The sequence below is a fragment of the Sphaerodactylus townsendi genome, linkage group LG06, assembly GCF_021028975.2.
Source record: "Sphaerodactylus townsendi isolate TG3544 linkage group LG06, MPM_Stown_v2.3, whole genome shotgun sequence".
NCBI classification, from domain to species: Eukaryota; Metazoa; Chordata; class Lepidosauria; order Squamata; family Sphaerodactylidae; genus Sphaerodactylus; species Sphaerodactylus townsendi.
This window is the reverse complement of record NC_059430.1, coordinates 53,507,008-53,524,055: the sequence shown is the minus strand read 5'-3', so window position 1 is coordinate 53,524,055 and position 17,048 is coordinate 53,507,008. Positions and strand designations below refer to the sequence as shown.

The 17,048-nt window shown below is 39.9% G+C and overlaps 1 protein-coding gene across 2 annotated transcripts in view; it reads left to right on the top strand.

The window, feature by feature from the left end:
• ACSS3 (acyl-CoA synthetase short chain family member 3) overlaps nt 1-17,048 on the top strand; it is a 36,805-nt gene that overhangs the window by 17,650 nt on the left and 2,107 nt on the right. For both annotated transcript variants that reach the window (XM_048502143.1, XM_048502144.1), the window contains exons 10-13: nt 7,832-7,927; nt 11,537-11,600; nt 15,172-15,253; nt 16,413-16,535. In XM_048502143.1, coding sequence (XP_048358100.1) covers nt 7,832-7,927; nt 11,537-11,600; nt 15,172-15,253; nt 16,413-16,535 — 365 coding nt within the window. The remainder of the gene's footprint in view (nt 1-7,831; nt 7,928-11,536; nt 11,601-15,171; nt 15,254-16,412; nt 16,536-17,048) is intronic.

The window sequence follows — 17,048 nt, the reverse complement described above, 5'->3', positions numbered from 1 at the left end:
GAAAAGCATTCCATAGGAAAATATGGCATGGCTAAGTGAGAGTGGACATAGAGGCAAGCAGATTGTGATTTGAAAAAAAACTTAAGAATTCTGTGGCTTTTATTTTTAGTAGTGCTAAAATTCTGTCTGGGTGTTAGTATGTTGGCACCTTAGCCACTTGCTTATGCGCAAAAACATTTTTTTTCTGATTTGCAGTGATTTCATGCTTGCTTAATTCTTATCCTTGTAAGTGATTGGAGATGTGTCTCACTAACTAGCTCTCATTTGTTATAATTTGCTTACTCCATGTATATCCTACTTTTATCCTCAGTGGGGATAAATGTGGCTTACAATATCCTCCCCTTCTCCATTTGATTCTCACAACAACCCTGTGTGTAGATTAGGGTAAAAGAGAGTGTGTGGTCCAAGGTCACCCAGCCTGATTTTATAGCAGAATGAAGATTCAAACCTGGGTCTCCCAGATCCTAATCTGACACTCTAATCACTGTACCATAAGGTGACCGCAGCTGTGGCATCTGATTTACTGCATCTATTCTGTCTCACTTTAAGCTGATGCTTTTATGTGCATTAAACATGTACCAAGTGTTTTCTCACTTAATCTTTGTATCTGTTCCATGCTTATATTTCTGTCCCTTATTTTATGTTGCTGTTCCTGATTGGAGAGGAGTTGCATGTTCAGACATGGTGCTGATCACAGTTATTTTAGGAGACCCTGGAAGAATGAGATGGGAAGGGTTAGGACTTTAAATCTCATTTACATAAGTCAGAGAAGCTGCCTCTGGTTTTATATATTTTTATGAGAATGTTACAGCTTGCTGATGTCATTCCTGTTGCTTAGCAACAGCATTTTCTAGTTCAGAGACTAGAGCCCTCATTAAGGTAAAGTAGATGGTTTTACTGATGATTTGAGAATAAGGAGCTCAGAGTTAAGCTCCATGAATCTCTTTTATAGAAAGAATAATCCTTTACAAGACTTAAGGCAGCCATGATGATGCTTTTGTTTGAGAAAGAGCGAGAAACTGTTTATAAAATCCTAATCCTTGCTGTATATCTTTTTAGTTAAATAAAATAGTATCAGACTAATCAGTAGTTTCCATTTTTTACGTTATTACTATGACTAAAGCAGAGATAACATGTTCTTGAAATGATTAAATTGAAAATGGTTGGCACTGACCTATGTAATTATTTTTAGTAACAACAGTTTATGACTGTTGCCTCAGTTCTAAGCATTCCAACTCAGCAGCAAATAAAGTACGTGGATTAAATTTAAATAGAATTATGCACTTTTTAAAAGTGCATTAAAATTTTTACATTTTCATATACAGCTCCTGATATACTAGGAGTGCCTTCCAAGGTGCCTTCCCCTCCCTTACAACCTTGGCATATAAAAAAAGTTTGGTGAGTCTGGTTTCTCCTGCCCATGGTCCAGTAATAATCTGGCTGACTGTGTATTTCTTTCAAACCACTCCCCGCTTCCAGAGAGGCTTCCATTAGGCCCAATGAGCTTACACCACCCAAAAAGATGACGTAAATCCAGGGCTGGGGCTACAGTGCAACAGACCAAAAACCCATTTGGAAGCTGACTAATGTTGGCTCCACCCCCGGGAACCTTCCACCTGCCTTGCCACATCCCATCATCCATTTTCAACATCAGTGCATCAGTTCATGTCCTTAGAATGTTCGCTCAGATGGCCAGATATGAGCAGTGAAAACAGTACATAGGCAATAACTCGAGTGACGTGAAACACATACACACGTTGCCGTGTGAGACGTCAGGTGGGGTGCCCCCCCTCACACGCAGGTACCTCTCACTCTCTGTGCCTCACCCACTACTACCACACAACACACCTACTCTCATACACATTCAGCGGAGGGAGAGGGAAGGGACGGAGGGGAAGGCATACAAAGGAAGAGAAGTGAGGGAGGGGACAGAGTGAGAGAGTGAGGGTGGCATGCAAAGGAGGGGAGGGAATGGGCCCAGCATCTGGATGTGACCCACCCACCCTAGCAGAGGGAGATGGAAGGGAGGGAGGGGGAGGGGTGGCATGCAAGGGAAGAGAAGGTGGGAGAGGGAAGGGACGGAGGGGGAGGCATGCAAGGGAACAAGTTAGGGAGGAGAGAGAGTGAGGGGTGGCTTGCAAGGGAAGGGAGGGAGGGGGCACAGCATATGGATATGACCCACCCACTCTAGCAAAGGGAAAGGGGAGGGAGGTAGGGGGTGGGAAGGGAAGAGAAATGAGGGAGGATGCGATCACACACATCAATGACATCGCACAGTATCAGCCTGCGCGTTTCCATGAGCACATACTGCTGGCCTCTGCAGTTGATTTGCTGCTACTGTTCCTTTCCCATTTCACCACAATAAGCCACAGCAACGCGTGGCCGGGCTCCGCTAGTAAGTAATAAACATGTAAGGAATCATCATTCAGTAATAAAATGACCATCCAGTGAATCATGGCCTATTTAAACTGATTTGTGGTAAATTACTTTTGGAGCTATGACCTCAACAAAATTAGTACTTGAATTAAGTGATTTATTATGAAATAATATTAGCTGTATAATAGCCAAAGAGCAAAACTGTTTCCTGCATATGAGACTTCTACTGATTTTCACTGAAGCCATAGCAGCTGATCAGAGTAAAATTCAAACCTTCCAACTATCAATTAAATGTTTGATGGAGCAAATAGAACAGTTTGGTTTCCACTCAAAATATAAAAGTAACAAAAAGAAACAATGTTTTTAAAGTTGTAACAAAACAAAAGAAGAAATGAATACCAGCAAAGTTACAGGTTGTGATATTAGTTCTACTAAAGTTAAGTATCTTGGAATTGTTTTGGGAAAAAGGATACATTATTCAAAAATAATTTTGTAACAACATGGAAGAAAATACAAGAAAATTTGCAGAGTTGGAATAAAATGAAAATTTCAAATACAAATACAAAACCTTTAATGGCATATATACTGAAAATTTCATGGTTGGGAAGAATTGCTACTGTTAAGATGAGTGCTCTAACAAAACCGAACTTTTTGTTTCAGATCCTCCCAATCTATGTAAAAGAAAAAAACTTTAAAGGAATGGCAAACCCATATAAATAAATTCACCTGGAACGGCAGGAAACCCAGAATAAAATTTACGGCCCAATTTGGGCGGCCGGGGGGCGGGGGCAAAGTGAGTTGTAGAGGTGGCGAGACCCTAACTAGTGGATTTGCCCTCCCTGGAGCAAATCTGCCAGCAGGCTGCCACGGAAACCCTGCATGATGGCTAGATCTGCACCTGCTCCTGCACCTCTGCTGGTGTAGCAAGGTTGTTCCAAAGATGTGGTTGATAGTGGAGCCAACGGTAGTTAAAATTCACCTGGTAAGGTAGTTTTTGTTTTTGTTTGAAGGGTAGCTACATTCCTCTGCATGGGTTAAAAGCATAATGAAACAGAAAAGTGGATATTTTAGGAATACTCTTAATAAGAAACAACTTTCTTCATGTAATTAATTCAGATGGCATGTAATCTGATGGTGCCTGTTGCTTTATCTCAGTCCCATGCTTTTCTGAAATTGCTTCAGTCCATTATCTTCTCTTTGAATGTGTGCTTCCCTGACACCCCCAATTACGCACAGTCCTTGCTTTATGTGTAACCCAACCCTTCTAACTCTATTTAATTAAAATCATACCACTGTTTTCCTTAGAATTCAACAAGATGATGGTAACAGTTAAAACTTAAAGTCTTGAAAAGCCTGTTGTATAAACAAACAAAAAAACTTTAATTTTGGTTAGATTAATAATACCCATTCCATGGAAGACAAATTTATTAGGGCCTACTGTAGCCGTTCTCCTTATCACTTTGTTTCCTACAGCCCTTTTTTGCACAGCAGTATTCCTGACCATTACCTGCTATGGGTATGTCCAACAATCCCAGTTTCATGTATAGTAATTCATGTTCCAGGCAGGAATGGTGGCCTATTATCTTAATTATTATAGTCATTGTTTCATTATAAAGGGAGTCATTCATCAATGGTCACTTTCACATGGAGACTGTTCCCCATTTTCACTTCCAAACTGCAGCACTTTTTTTTGAGAGGGAGAGCATCCATGGATAGCAATTTTTTAAAAATCCCTCAAAAATTCTCTCATGGTGTCGGGGCAAAAAGCATAGGAAATGGTGGCAGACTGAGGAATATGAACATAAACTTCCTGTGTGGAAGCTATGCAGCCAATATGCATGACTCAGCATCCACCGTGGCAATCAGTGCAAAACAAAATCTTTGAGCTGTGAATGCAGCCCGTGTTACTTGGTATAAAGGTGCACCATCATCATAGAAGAGAGATAGGAACAAATTTGGTGAGGGATTTGTAACAGTTTAGTGAATATATTCATAAACTAGTGCTTAATCATTAAACATCAGTGGTTTCCCATTTCAATATTGCTGTCCTTTGAATATTTGGATCAAAAATATTTTCTCTTCCTGAAATCCATTGCTTCTGCATACTGAAGTTTCAGTAAAATTGAGGATCCACGAGACACATAAACATCCTTAGGATTAAGCATATTGTTTCATTAGAAGTTGCTTTAAAAAGCAAGTGGTTTGCTAAGGTACTCTCTGCTTCTAGTCTATTGCTGCCTAATATCATTTATATCCCACTTCAGTGAGAAACTTGTGCTATCTATGCCATTAAAAAATTATGCTTGACGGCTATATATTTGTGTAATTGATTATGAAAGTTTCACTGGGAACCTCCATTGCACAAATCCATTGCAATATAAAGTTTTTTTTTCAGTTGTTATGGTTGACTGAACATACAGGACAAACATTCTAGATAGGATCCCCTGGATACACAGAATTGCTGTTTATTGGAAGGGGCAGTACACAAATATTGCAGCTTTGGAACATGCATACCAGATCACAGATTAATCATTAATGAACTGTATTGCAGTTTTTCAAAAGAAATAGCAGCTTTGTATGTCAGGAGGATTGTGTGTAGTGTGTTTGTTCCATATATGTTATCACAGTGCCAGGATTATAATGTCTGAAAAGACTGTGCTTTTGCTGTCTTCCACTGACTGGTTTGTTGGCAATATATGAAAACTGAGTGCTTTAGTGATTGAATTTATGTTTTGTCTTGAAGTTCCTGTTGTTTTTACCACATCCTTGCTCTTTCTTAATTAATTACAGTTCTGGATCATGGTCTAATTTCTCCCATTTCTTTATTCTGTGTTACTGTATTTCTCTGTGCCTTGTTCATATCCTCTCCTCATCTTTTGTCACTACCTCCTTTTTTCTTTATCTCCACCATTCTTTCTTTCTTCCCCTTTGATCATTCATGTATCCACAGTTTCCATAGCACAACCCTTTCCCACTTAAATTCATTAAGTTGTGGTATTAGCAGCTACTTCAGCTACTTTTCATGTAGCATACCTTACCTGTGGTGACATCTAGTACAGGCTGCCTAAACAGGGAATTTGTTTTTGAATGTTCAGTTTGTCCTTGGTTTATATTTCTTACTAAGGTATCTTGAAACAGGAAAATTGAGGTAGCCCTAGAAATGACGAGTATGACCTAATTTGGCCTGGTAGAGGTAGATGAAAAACTGGCCCAGAATATTTCATAAGAACATAAGAACAAGCCTGCTGGATCAGACCGGAGTCCATCTAGTCCAGCACTCTGCTACTTGCAGTGGCCCACCAGGTGCCTTTGGGAACTCACATGCAGGATGTGAAAGCAATGGCCTTCTGCTGCTGCTTCTCCTGAGCACCTGGTCTGCTAAGGCATTTGCAATCTCAGATCAAGGAGGATCAAGATTGATAGCCATAGATCTACTTCTCCTCCATAAATCTGTCCAAACCCTTTTTAAAGCTATCCAGGAACATCTCCATCTTACAGACCCTGCAGAATTGAATTAAGTCCCACAGGCCCCAGGTCTCATTTGATAGAGTGTTTCACCAGGTCAGGGCCAGAGCCAGAGAGGTTCTGCTGTATCTCTGGTTGAGGACAGGCAGACATTTTTTGGGCCAGGGACCATCAGTAAGGTGTTACCTGCTGAACGTAGGACTCTTTTGGGAAGGGATGTATTGAGAGAGCTGATCCTGCAGATACAAAAGTCCCAGACCATTTAGAGCATTAAAAGTTAATATCAGAACCTTGAACCTGATCTGCTATTCTACCTGGAGCCAATGCAGCCAATGGAGCATTGGTTGAAAGTGTGCCTTCCACCATGTCTCCATGAGGACCTGACCAGTTTCTGGAGTAGTCTCAAGGATCACCCTGTGTAGAGCAAATTATAGTAGTCTAGTCTGGAGGTGACTAATTCTTAGATCACCATGGGTAATTCCGGGCAAGGCAGGAATGGTACCAGTTGCCTAACCTGGTGAAAATGAAAGAATGCCAGTTTGGCTTCATTTGTAACCTGAGCCTCTGAAAGTCATTTGGGATAACACCCAGACCTCTGACGGCTAGCGCAGGTGTTAATTGCACACTGTCTAGTTGGGAGATGACTTTCCATTCCTATGTCTCCCTGGTTCAGCCACATGATCTCCATCTTCAATTGATTTAATTTCAGCTGGCTCTGCTTCAGCGATTTCATCACGGCCTTCAGCAGAGGCGAAACTACAAGGGGACCAGGGGGGGTTGTGCACACATTCAGGTTTGCAGGTTTTGTATTTTTTAGTGTTTTTTCAGTTTTTGGCCTGCAGGGGGCACAGTTTTTAGGCTAGCAGCACTCTCCTGATGATTCCACCCAGGTTTGGTGAGGTTCAGTTCAGGGAGTCCAAAGTTATGGACTCCCAAAGGGGGTGCCCCATCCCCCATTGTTTCCAATGGGAGCTAATAAGAGATGGGGGCTACACATTTGAGGGTCCATAACTTTGGACCCCCTGAACCAAACGTCACCAAACCTGGGTGGCACCATCAGGACAATCTCCTAAAGATACCCGGAAAGTTTGATGCTGCTAGCCTAAAAACTGTGCCCCCTGCAGCCCAAAAACTGAAAAAAACACTAAAAATACAAAAAAATACAAACAAACATTGGGGGGTGGGGAGCACGCAAAATTCAAATTTTGTTCCAGGCTCAATTTTCCCTAGCTATGCCTCTGCCCTTCAGACATTGGGCTAATATATCCTAGCTGGTATCTGGCTTGCAGTTTATCAGTGTACTGATGACAATCCAGCTGAAGTTTTGGATAAACTGAGCAAGAGGGCACATACAGATATTAAGTAAGTTTAGAAGAGGATCACCCCACATACCAACAGGTGATGTGGAAACATCCTCTTCCTTAATGCTACCCTCTGTCCCTGACTGTGGAGAAATGAGGTCAACCACTGCAAGGTTATCCCACAGTGTCAGTGAATCAAAAGATCGTAATTTACGGTGTCAAACTCTGCCATCAGACAGAGTAATAACAGCAGCCAGACTTGCCCTGGTACAGTTGCCTCCAGAGACTACGTTGTTAGATCTTAGTTTCTCTTGGGAGGATGCTAGGTAGTCACAGCACAATATTGCTTCTATGGAAACTGTTGTTTAAGGTGGGGAGTTGAGAAAAGTAAAAGACAGGTGGGAGGCAAAGGTGAAGGGGGGGAGAACAGAAAAAGGTAGGTGAATGTGTGGGGAGGAAAAAAGGAGAATGGCTGCAGGGATAGCAAAAGTGATGGAAGGAAGAAAAGCTGAAAACTTGGGAGGGACAAGAAAGGGTGAGCGAGGAGGAAGAACAGAAGCAGAAACAAGTGAGAGGCTATGGGACTGGGGGAAGTAAAGAAGAAATAATGTTGAGAATGGGGAAAATATGCTTTTGTTTCTAGTAAAATATTGATTACAGATTTTTAAGCAATTTTCTCTGTTCTGCAGAAACAGGTTCTGCTATAACTGCCTCCTGCATTGGCTTGGGAAACTCTATTACACCTCCATCAGGACAAACAGGAAGAATGGTGCCAGGATATAATGGTACATTTTGTGACTATATGATAAAGCAAAATAGAACATGGCACAGTCTCTATAAGGATAATTTGACTGCTAACAGATGGAAACTTGAAATCTGGTGTTTGTGCTTAAAGCAAAATTATTGCTATATTTAATAACTGAGGACCAAACCCAACCTTTACCTCTTTTCCTGAGCTGCATCAATTTTGTTATTTCGCAGTAAAATTTCTGTGTTAATGAAATTCTGTAAAAAGGGGTTATTGGTAAATCTACTTGTCTCTGTGACAGTCCAATTTAAAAGAATGCTCCCTAACGGTTACCCAAACTGCAATGACTCTTTGTCGCCAGTATTAGCATACATGTTTATTATAGCATTATAAATGATGGACCAATTTATGACTGCAGTTTAGGTTTTTCCTCCTAAAGTACTCTAACCAATGTAGGCTATCATACACGGGTCAGTGGAACTTTGCATGACCAGCAAAGTAGCCGAATACGTACTAAGAGGAGAAGAAAAAAAGAAGAAGGAAAGTTTGAATTTATGTCCCACCTTTCTCTCCTGTAAGGAGACTCAAGGTGGCTTACAAACTCCTTTCCCTTCCTGTTCCCACACCAGACACCTTGTGAGGTAGGTGAGGTTGAGAGAGTTCCAAAGAACTGTGACTAGCCCAAGGTCCAGCAGGAATGTAGGAGTGTGAAAACACATCGGGCTCACCAGATAAGCCTCTGCCACTCAGGTGGAGAAGTGGGGAATCAAACCCAGTTCTCAAGATTAGAATCCACCTGCTCTTAACCGCTACACCATGCTGGCTGTCCTACACCATGGTGGCTGGAAGGAGAATCAATCCAGAAACTTTAGGCAATTGAGTAATTTCACTAACAGTCCAGAAATGTGCAATTGTTTACAAATCCTATTCCTGACATTATCAAAGTCAGGGCTGTTCCATGTACCCATTGTTGATTACATGTACAGAGATGTGCCTGACTTTATCCTGATTTGGATGCTTTGCAGTTATAAGAAATCTGTTATGTACACCAAAATGCCACCTGAAACAATAACAACCAATTTGTTTATTAGTTAGCTGGTTTGTTTATTTGACTTAATATGCTACCCCTCCACTTTTGGACTGAGGGCGGCTCACAATCTTTTCATATAACAATAGAAACAATAGAAACATTTAAAAGCATCCCTAGACATAACAATTTTACTAATACAAGATGTCAGTAAACAATGTTAATTTTTTGTAGAGATTAATGGTGGATTTGATAGAACTGGGAGAGCCCAATTTGTAGATTACAGGCTAACTGCTCATTATGTTGTTTCAACATTCACCCTCCCTCTTTCATCTGCCACAAGTCCTGTCACACCAGACATGTACAGGGAGTTCTCTATTGATATATAATTCTCATACAGTGGCCTAATTGGGATTGAGGGAGCTTAAGCCTGATTTTATATGGCCTTGAGGAACTGCTGTTTGTCCCATTTGAGAACCGTCATGTAAGTCATTAGTACACGTACGTTTTCTAGATTCAACTGAAAATGGTTCCCTGGGGTCATTTCAAGTCGGTTCCAAGCACAGAACTCACAGTATGTTTGGCTTCATGGACTCAAGGCAGGCTTGGAAACAGCATATCATGTAGTGATGACCTAAGGCGTATACTTCTTTTCAAAATTTCCCTGTATTCTATAATGTCAGTAGTGTAAACATGGAATATATTTTTGATATTTGTATGTTAAACAGTATTAGCAATGTTTTTACAGTGCACAAAAATACTGCTGGATATAAGAATGGTGACCTCTACAAATATTGTTATGAATCAGAAATACTGATTAAACTTTGCAAGCATATAAATGCTTTTAACTTAAACTAATCTGGGACCCACTTTTGTCAGTAAAATAGCCCTCTACTGAAGCTGATATTTGAGAGGAATGTTTTTAACATTATCTCTAATCTACTGCATTATTCTCTTAGCTGTAGGAAATGTAGACTTTGAAGCAGCATCAGGCATGCAAAGTAATTGCTGCTGCTGCTGCTTCTGGTCTGGAAAATGAAATCAGATGAGAATATAAGATTATAATCATAAAATTAAAAATGGTACAATGATTACATAACTTTGTAATATGGTTTGACCTGAAATAGTTCAGGGGTTGAATCTACTCTTGAAAACAAAATTATGACCACTTTTTAATTATGACCACTTTTTAATTTTTTGAAAAAGTTTTCATGCATAATCAACAAAGAAACTTAAAGAAAGAAAATTATGATAATTTTAATGTTATGATCAGTTATATGGGAAGTTCTTGGAAAATAGTTGGAAAACAGTTGACCATGTTTATACAATAAACGGGGCTGAAAAATAAAAGTTTGAAACAACTAGCAACATTTCTCTTGTATTTGTAGCCATACAAGTAATTATGAGGGCAAGCCATGAGGCAAAGAGTACTTGGAAGGAACCTTCCGTTATAGCAAGAAATAAATCTGAGAGTGATTATAAAATGTTAGATATTTGCCACTGTCCTTTCAGAGTACTCAATCAGAGAAGGCTGTTGAGTTTGCACCCAGAGTCAGTGTCTCATTCCTACAAGCTGCACAGTGCTGATCCAGCATGGCACTGCTTTGCCATTTCCTTCACTGGCCCCTTTGTCCTGTCTTCTCTTCTGCTGTTAGCTGCCATAAAGTAATTTTGTACCACAGCAGATAGGAGAGAAGGCAAGGTGAAGGCACTGGTTGTAAGGCTGCAAACTTTTCAACCAATCCCTGCAGTTGTTCCTTTGATATGCAAGCATTTACCAAGTGATGTTATTTAACATCATGCCATGAGAGTGTCAACTGTATATTTTTGTACATTAAATCTCTATTAAAAGGACAGGACATTTTTCCCCCTGTCCAGTTGGCAATGTTAGACTGGAGGCAGGATAGGTTAGAGGGCATCATGGCAGTATGGTACTAGACGTTAAAAAAAACAACCACTATCTCCAGCAAAGGCTTTATTTAGTTATTATCCCCTAATGATGTTTGAAGTACTAGCTGCTGTTTTGTTGTCTATGGTGGATTCCGCACAGCAAATGTATAAGGGGTTGCAGTCGTTATAAAGGAACCCGTTTTCCTTTTTTCTATTCATGTGCGTGCCACGCAGGCGTGACTGGAGCCCATGCAAACAATCCAGGTTGTTTTTGCGCCTTCGCACGATTTGAAGATTTTCTCTTAAAAGATTGTTATCATTTGCATAGTGATAAAAGTTTTTTTAAAAAAATCTACTATAGGCTGATCCCACACAGGGCAAATATAACAGGTATAGGGCACATTACAAATCATTTGGAGGAGCAGGTTGGACAATGCTGAAAAGCAAATTACAAATTTTAAAAAATCTGCAGAAGGTAGAATGGAAAATCTTTTCAGCATTGTCCAACCCCTCTTATTCAGAATCTTCAGTTTAAAGCTAATTTGTTGTCTGAGCTAACAAGAGAATTGAACTATTCTAATGGGACATGGCATGTGTTTGTAATTGCTTTGTTCAATTGCATTTACGATTGCAATTAAACATTAATTTCTTTTATGCTATGAAAAGTTCTACTTGAGCAAAATGACCCCTTCCTTTGGTAACCACTTATTATACTATATCTTGTTGCAGTGATGATTCTGGATGACAACAAACAACCAGTAAAAGCAAATAATTTAGGAAATATTGTGGTGAAGTAAGTAAAGCACTTGTCCACATGACTTATTTGCTGTCTCAGACAAAATTTAATTGATAAATAGGGATGGGGTGAGGAAGAGAGTGAAGATTTGTTCAAACATAATTGATACATGTATGTTTTTAGAAAGTAATGCTCTCTACACGATTAACTTTTCTGCCTACTAATATGGCTGCTTCAGACCTTTTTGAAGAAGAGTTAGAATATGAAATAAAGGCCATCCTTTATTTTGCTTAGTTTAATGATGTGATTTAAAATGGTCTGATCAGCCAGTTAATATTGAAAGATGTAATTTATTAGAGAATATTGCAAATTCTGTTTCATTGTTGATCTGTAGAGTTCATAACTGTCCCACTGGGAAGATCAATCCTCTATCAAGGAAAAAAAATGTCTGGGTTAGAAAGTGTTATTGTAGAGAAGGAAATTGTATAAAAATAACTTGTACAGGAAATTATTTGCTTGTGTAAAGCCATTTATTACAATATATTATTAAAAAAGAAATACCCTATCTTTAACTGCATTAGGATTTCTTCTACAGTACAAAAATGGGATGTCAGGCTTCACTGGTCTCTTGCTGGTTGGGACTTGTGTGAGATCAGTACAGCCTGTTTTTTAATAAGGTTTTCTTTCTATAGAGTGGTTTCTATATCTAGTGGTTTCTATGTTTCTCTGGGAAGCTTGCTTATTTGCTTTTGTCTTGATTGTGTTATCCAGCCACTTATCTAGGAGCCTGTTAGGGTGCCATCTTGATACATCTAGTTTTCTTTCATTGGTGACTTAAGGAGTCATGGGGTGAACTATTTGTCTCTATGATTCCTTTTGGATAATTTCAGATATAATTCTGAATTAAGATTGTTTTCCTCAGTCAAAAATACAGTGCTGGCAAATTATACCTATGGTTAAATCTCCTGTTTACTGTGTTCATTACTCCATATTAACACATTTCATTCTGACCTTTTGATAGATAATTATAAGTGCCTTCTGCTTTCAGTCTGTTAGTCCACTTAAAGGTGAACATTAACAGTTGCCCTTTCTGCTTTTGTGTCCTTTTCAACTTCCACTGCTTCTGCTTAGGAGCTCATTCTGTTTCTGCTACTATGGTACATGTTATTTGGATTTCTTGCTTGGCTAACAGGAAATACTTCAAAGTGAGTAATTTTTGGTCAGCTTATTACTAGCGTCTTAGCTTAGCCCTTCTTTTTTTGTCTTCTCAGAGGCGTAGCTAGGGAAAATGGAGCCCGGTGCAAAATCTGAGTTTTGCTCCCCCCATGTTCACTTGTGTTTTGTGTTTTTTTCAATTTTTGGCCTGCAGGGGGCGCATGTTTAGGCTAGCAGCATCAAAAATTCAGGGTATCTTTAGGAGATTCTACTGATGATACCAGCCAGGTTTGGTGAAGTTTGGTTCAGGGGGTCCAAAGTTATGGACTCTCAAGGTGTAGCCCCAATCTCCTATTAGCTCCCACTGGAAACAATGGGGGATGGGGCACCCCCTTTGCGAGTCCATAACTTTGGACCCTCTGAACCAAACCTCATCTAACTTGGGTGGTATCATCAGGAGAGTCCCCAAAAAACTACCTGAAATTTTGATTCTGCTAGCCTAAAAACCGCGCCCCTTGCAGGCCAAAAATTGAAAAATACAAAAAACAAACCTGAAATTTTTGCTGCCCCCACCCCCCAGGTGCGCGTCCGGTGCAACGCACACTCCCCAGCCCCCTTGTAGCTCCGCCTCTGGGTCTTCTGCATTCACATTAACAATGGCCAGCATGCTCTGAAACATCTCTACTTTTGTAGAAGGTGGCAGAACAGTGTCAAATCATGAACTCTCCATTTGTGGCTGCATTACAGTTTGTAGTTTGAACCATGATGTATCCTGTGTGGTAAAATGATAGCTCAGCCCACAGATAATAGGTAAAATTTACAGCTTTGGTATACATATTTATGTTTCTACTCTGCCCTAGTACAGAAGTTAACCTAAAATAACTTTTCCAGCTTAAAAAAAGTATGTAGTTTCTCTAGCCAGCTTTGGATCTTAATGACTGTAAGAAATGCTGTTGCTGAATGACCAACATAGAAAAAAGGTATTTCTCTTGGTATAGGACATGGGTGTCCTTTTCACTGTCTGAAGTGCAAAGAGATTTGTTATACATAGAAGAGAGAATTCCTTTGTTAGAAATTCTTGGGTTAGTGCCCTCAGATTTGCACAGAAGGCTGAAGCAAGCATGGTTTTGGCACTTTACCCAGCAGGAAGACAGGAGAGATAATGACCACATAGGTGACTAGAATAAAGATGGCTTCAGGAAAAGATTGAACTAATTAACTATGAGATTAAGATAATTTTGCCTGCCTCTTAATTCACAAACATAGTGAGCCAAGTCTCTCAGAAAATACGGTTCTGTTTATTACTTTATCATTATTTGATTTATTTTTGTTTATGATTCATCCTTTCTTTTTGTAATTTTTCTTTTTAAAGAATGAAATTGATCATAATGATATTAATGCTTCACTTAAGAATCTAATTTAGGACACACTTATCACAATACAAAGAGAAGTCAGGGAAACTACTCGCTCAATTTGAACTACTGAAAGAAAATGAACTCCAAAGATTTACTATGATCCCTTTCATACAGGTTCTTTAAACCTGCTTTGGCTTTTGAAGGCAAACCTTTTTTTTTTAGGATTTCACACTCCTAAGGGATAAAGTGTGTGTGCGCGCACACATACAACCTATATCAAAACAGGTTTTGGAGAACTCAAAGGCTTTATTAACTCCAGGAGGACAGTTTTCTATCCTTGAAACTTAAAAAAAGAAACAGTTTGCCTTCAGAAGGGATACTTTGAGTACATTAAAGTGTGTAGTTAAGAAAAGCATGTGCCTCTTGCTTTCCAGAACGAAACAAACATTTCTGTACCAGGTTTCTGTGGTGGTCAGCAGTTGAAAGATACTGTTTCTGCTAAGGTGGTGGGTTGAAGTTGGAGATATGAAATTCTAGTAATTTGGGATCAAGACAATTCTTTAACTCTTGGTAGAATAGAAGTGGTGGGGATGGGAGCACACATTCAAAAGTCAAATATTGTAAAATGCTAACATTTAAGAACAATGCTGTAGTTTGTAATCATGGCATTGACTTGTGCTCACAAATAGTCATACTTCAAATATTTTGGAATATTGTTTGTTTTTTCTCATCACAGGTGGTAAAACAAATATACATGCCACTTAGTATATTTATATTCAAAATAAACATATCTTGCAAGGTTTGGATGTATTTGCTTTTGTATTTTAAAAACATGCATGCTATTTCAAACAAATGTTTGGATTGCTTTTAGAGACTTCCTGAAAATATACATTTAAACAGCAAATCCACACAGCAAATGTATACCAGGTTGCAGTCGGGATAAAATAACCCTCTTTTCTGTTTTCTCGTTCGCGTGTATCAGATACCTATCTGATCCTGCTTTTAAATAGAATACTACATGTATTTCTCAGTGCTGTAGAAGCAAGCAATCAAAATTATGATTTTGTTATCCTTGTTCTTGTTCCAATCATTGTTGCTTTTTGGGGGGTTTATATCAGGTTGCCCTTGGCTCCTGGAGCCTTTTTGGGTCTTTGGAGAAATGAGGCGCTGTACAAGGAGTTGTATTTCCAAAAATTTCCAGTAAGTACAATTATAATAAATTATCAGTAGATTTGTTACAAGAAGTAATACAGGATTTCTTTTTTGAATACACTGATATTTACTCAGGCTGAATATTGGTATCTGTGACCACCTCCTCTTTTTATTTAGTAGAAACGTAGCTTGTTCAGTTTCAGTTAGTCCATTCCAGAGCCCTGAGATGGCCAGGGATATGCCACTACAATGCTGCCCTGCAGCCTCCAGAGGACTTTTCAGCAGCACAGGGAGACAAAATACAAGCTCCCCCCCCTTAATTGCCACTGAAAAGCTCTCCAAAGGGGTCAAGGTGGCATAACTCCATTTTCTGGGTGCCGGTGTGCTAAAGGGCAAAGCTGAGGTGGAAGCCAACTAAAGTAAGCTCCACCCCTGGCCATGCCTCCAGAATGCCCCCACTATGCTGGCAGAGACAGCAGGGATGCAGAAGTGTTGGTGTGTTACTCTGCATCATGTCTAACAATCATGGAGGGTTCTGACGGCTGCCCACTGGCAGATTTGCCCCTCTATCAGGGTAAATTCCCCTGAGAGGACAAATTCACTATCATAGGGCCCCACAGCCTCCACAACCCGCTTCACCCTCTCCCTGGATTTGGCTGTTAGTCCGAAACCTTTCCTGGATGTGTGGAAATTTTATATTTTTGAATACTTAAATATTCTGATCCTGCTTTTAAATAGAACACTACATGTATTTCTCAATGCTGTAAAAGCAAGCAATCAACCCCCCCCCCCCCTTTACACATAAAGAACTTTGGTCAAAGTGAATCAGTAACCCTAAATCTGCCTCTCTTGTCGTCAGCCTTTCCAATATATCCTTCCCAGACAGTGGATTAAGTAATCCTTATGTAGCGTGTAATGATATAAACCTGTTAATTGATGCCAAGAATGTGTATAATAAGGAGCTCTACATTTCATATCTGCTTTATGAAGACGCTTCTGTGGCTATGCTGACACAGTTTGCAGTAGCATCCACATGATCTAGTTAATGACTAGACCAAGCTTTAGAATCTTTTTGGATGCCCTAAGAGTTTAATCACAGCAAAAGTGATGGACTTTTAAAGTAATGATATTGATATCACCTTAAACAAAGCGACAAAATAAGTATTGGTGAGGTGTATAGCATGTTTTTTCCCTCTTTCATTTTCAGGGGTATTATGATACTATGGATGCAGGTTACATGGATGAAGATGGTTATTTGTATGTCATGTCACGAGTGGATGATGTGATCAATGTTGCTGGTCATAGAATTTCAGCAGGTGCAATTGAGGAGGTAAATCTCTCTATATGAAAATCTATCACTGCGTTTTTCTGCTGACAGATAATCTCCCAAACTACTGGACCGATTGCTTTGAAATTTTCACACAACGTCGCATTCCATACTGTTTCCACACCTCCTGTTGTGTACATGTCACAATTGTGCCAGTTATTGTGTACATGCCACACCTGTGACAGTTGGAACTACAGTTCTATTCCGCAGCAGCGCCATCTGCTGGCCGACAAAGCAACACCCTCTGATACAAGGGAAACAACCATGCCTTCCTTGAAAACCGCTGCCATCTGGAGTGAAAGGGATCGGGTCCGCCATCTGGACATGGCTCACCCACCCTAGTGGAGGAAGGGGAACATTAGGGAGGGACGGGGCGCCATGCAAGGGAACGGGAGAGAGGGAGGGGAGCAAGGGGCCCCTTGCCCCTCCCTTCCCTTGCAAGCATTGTGCAATGACACATGTTCGAACCATTCGCTTCCCCTTTTCTTTCTTTTCTACTTCACCAGACTGAGCCAC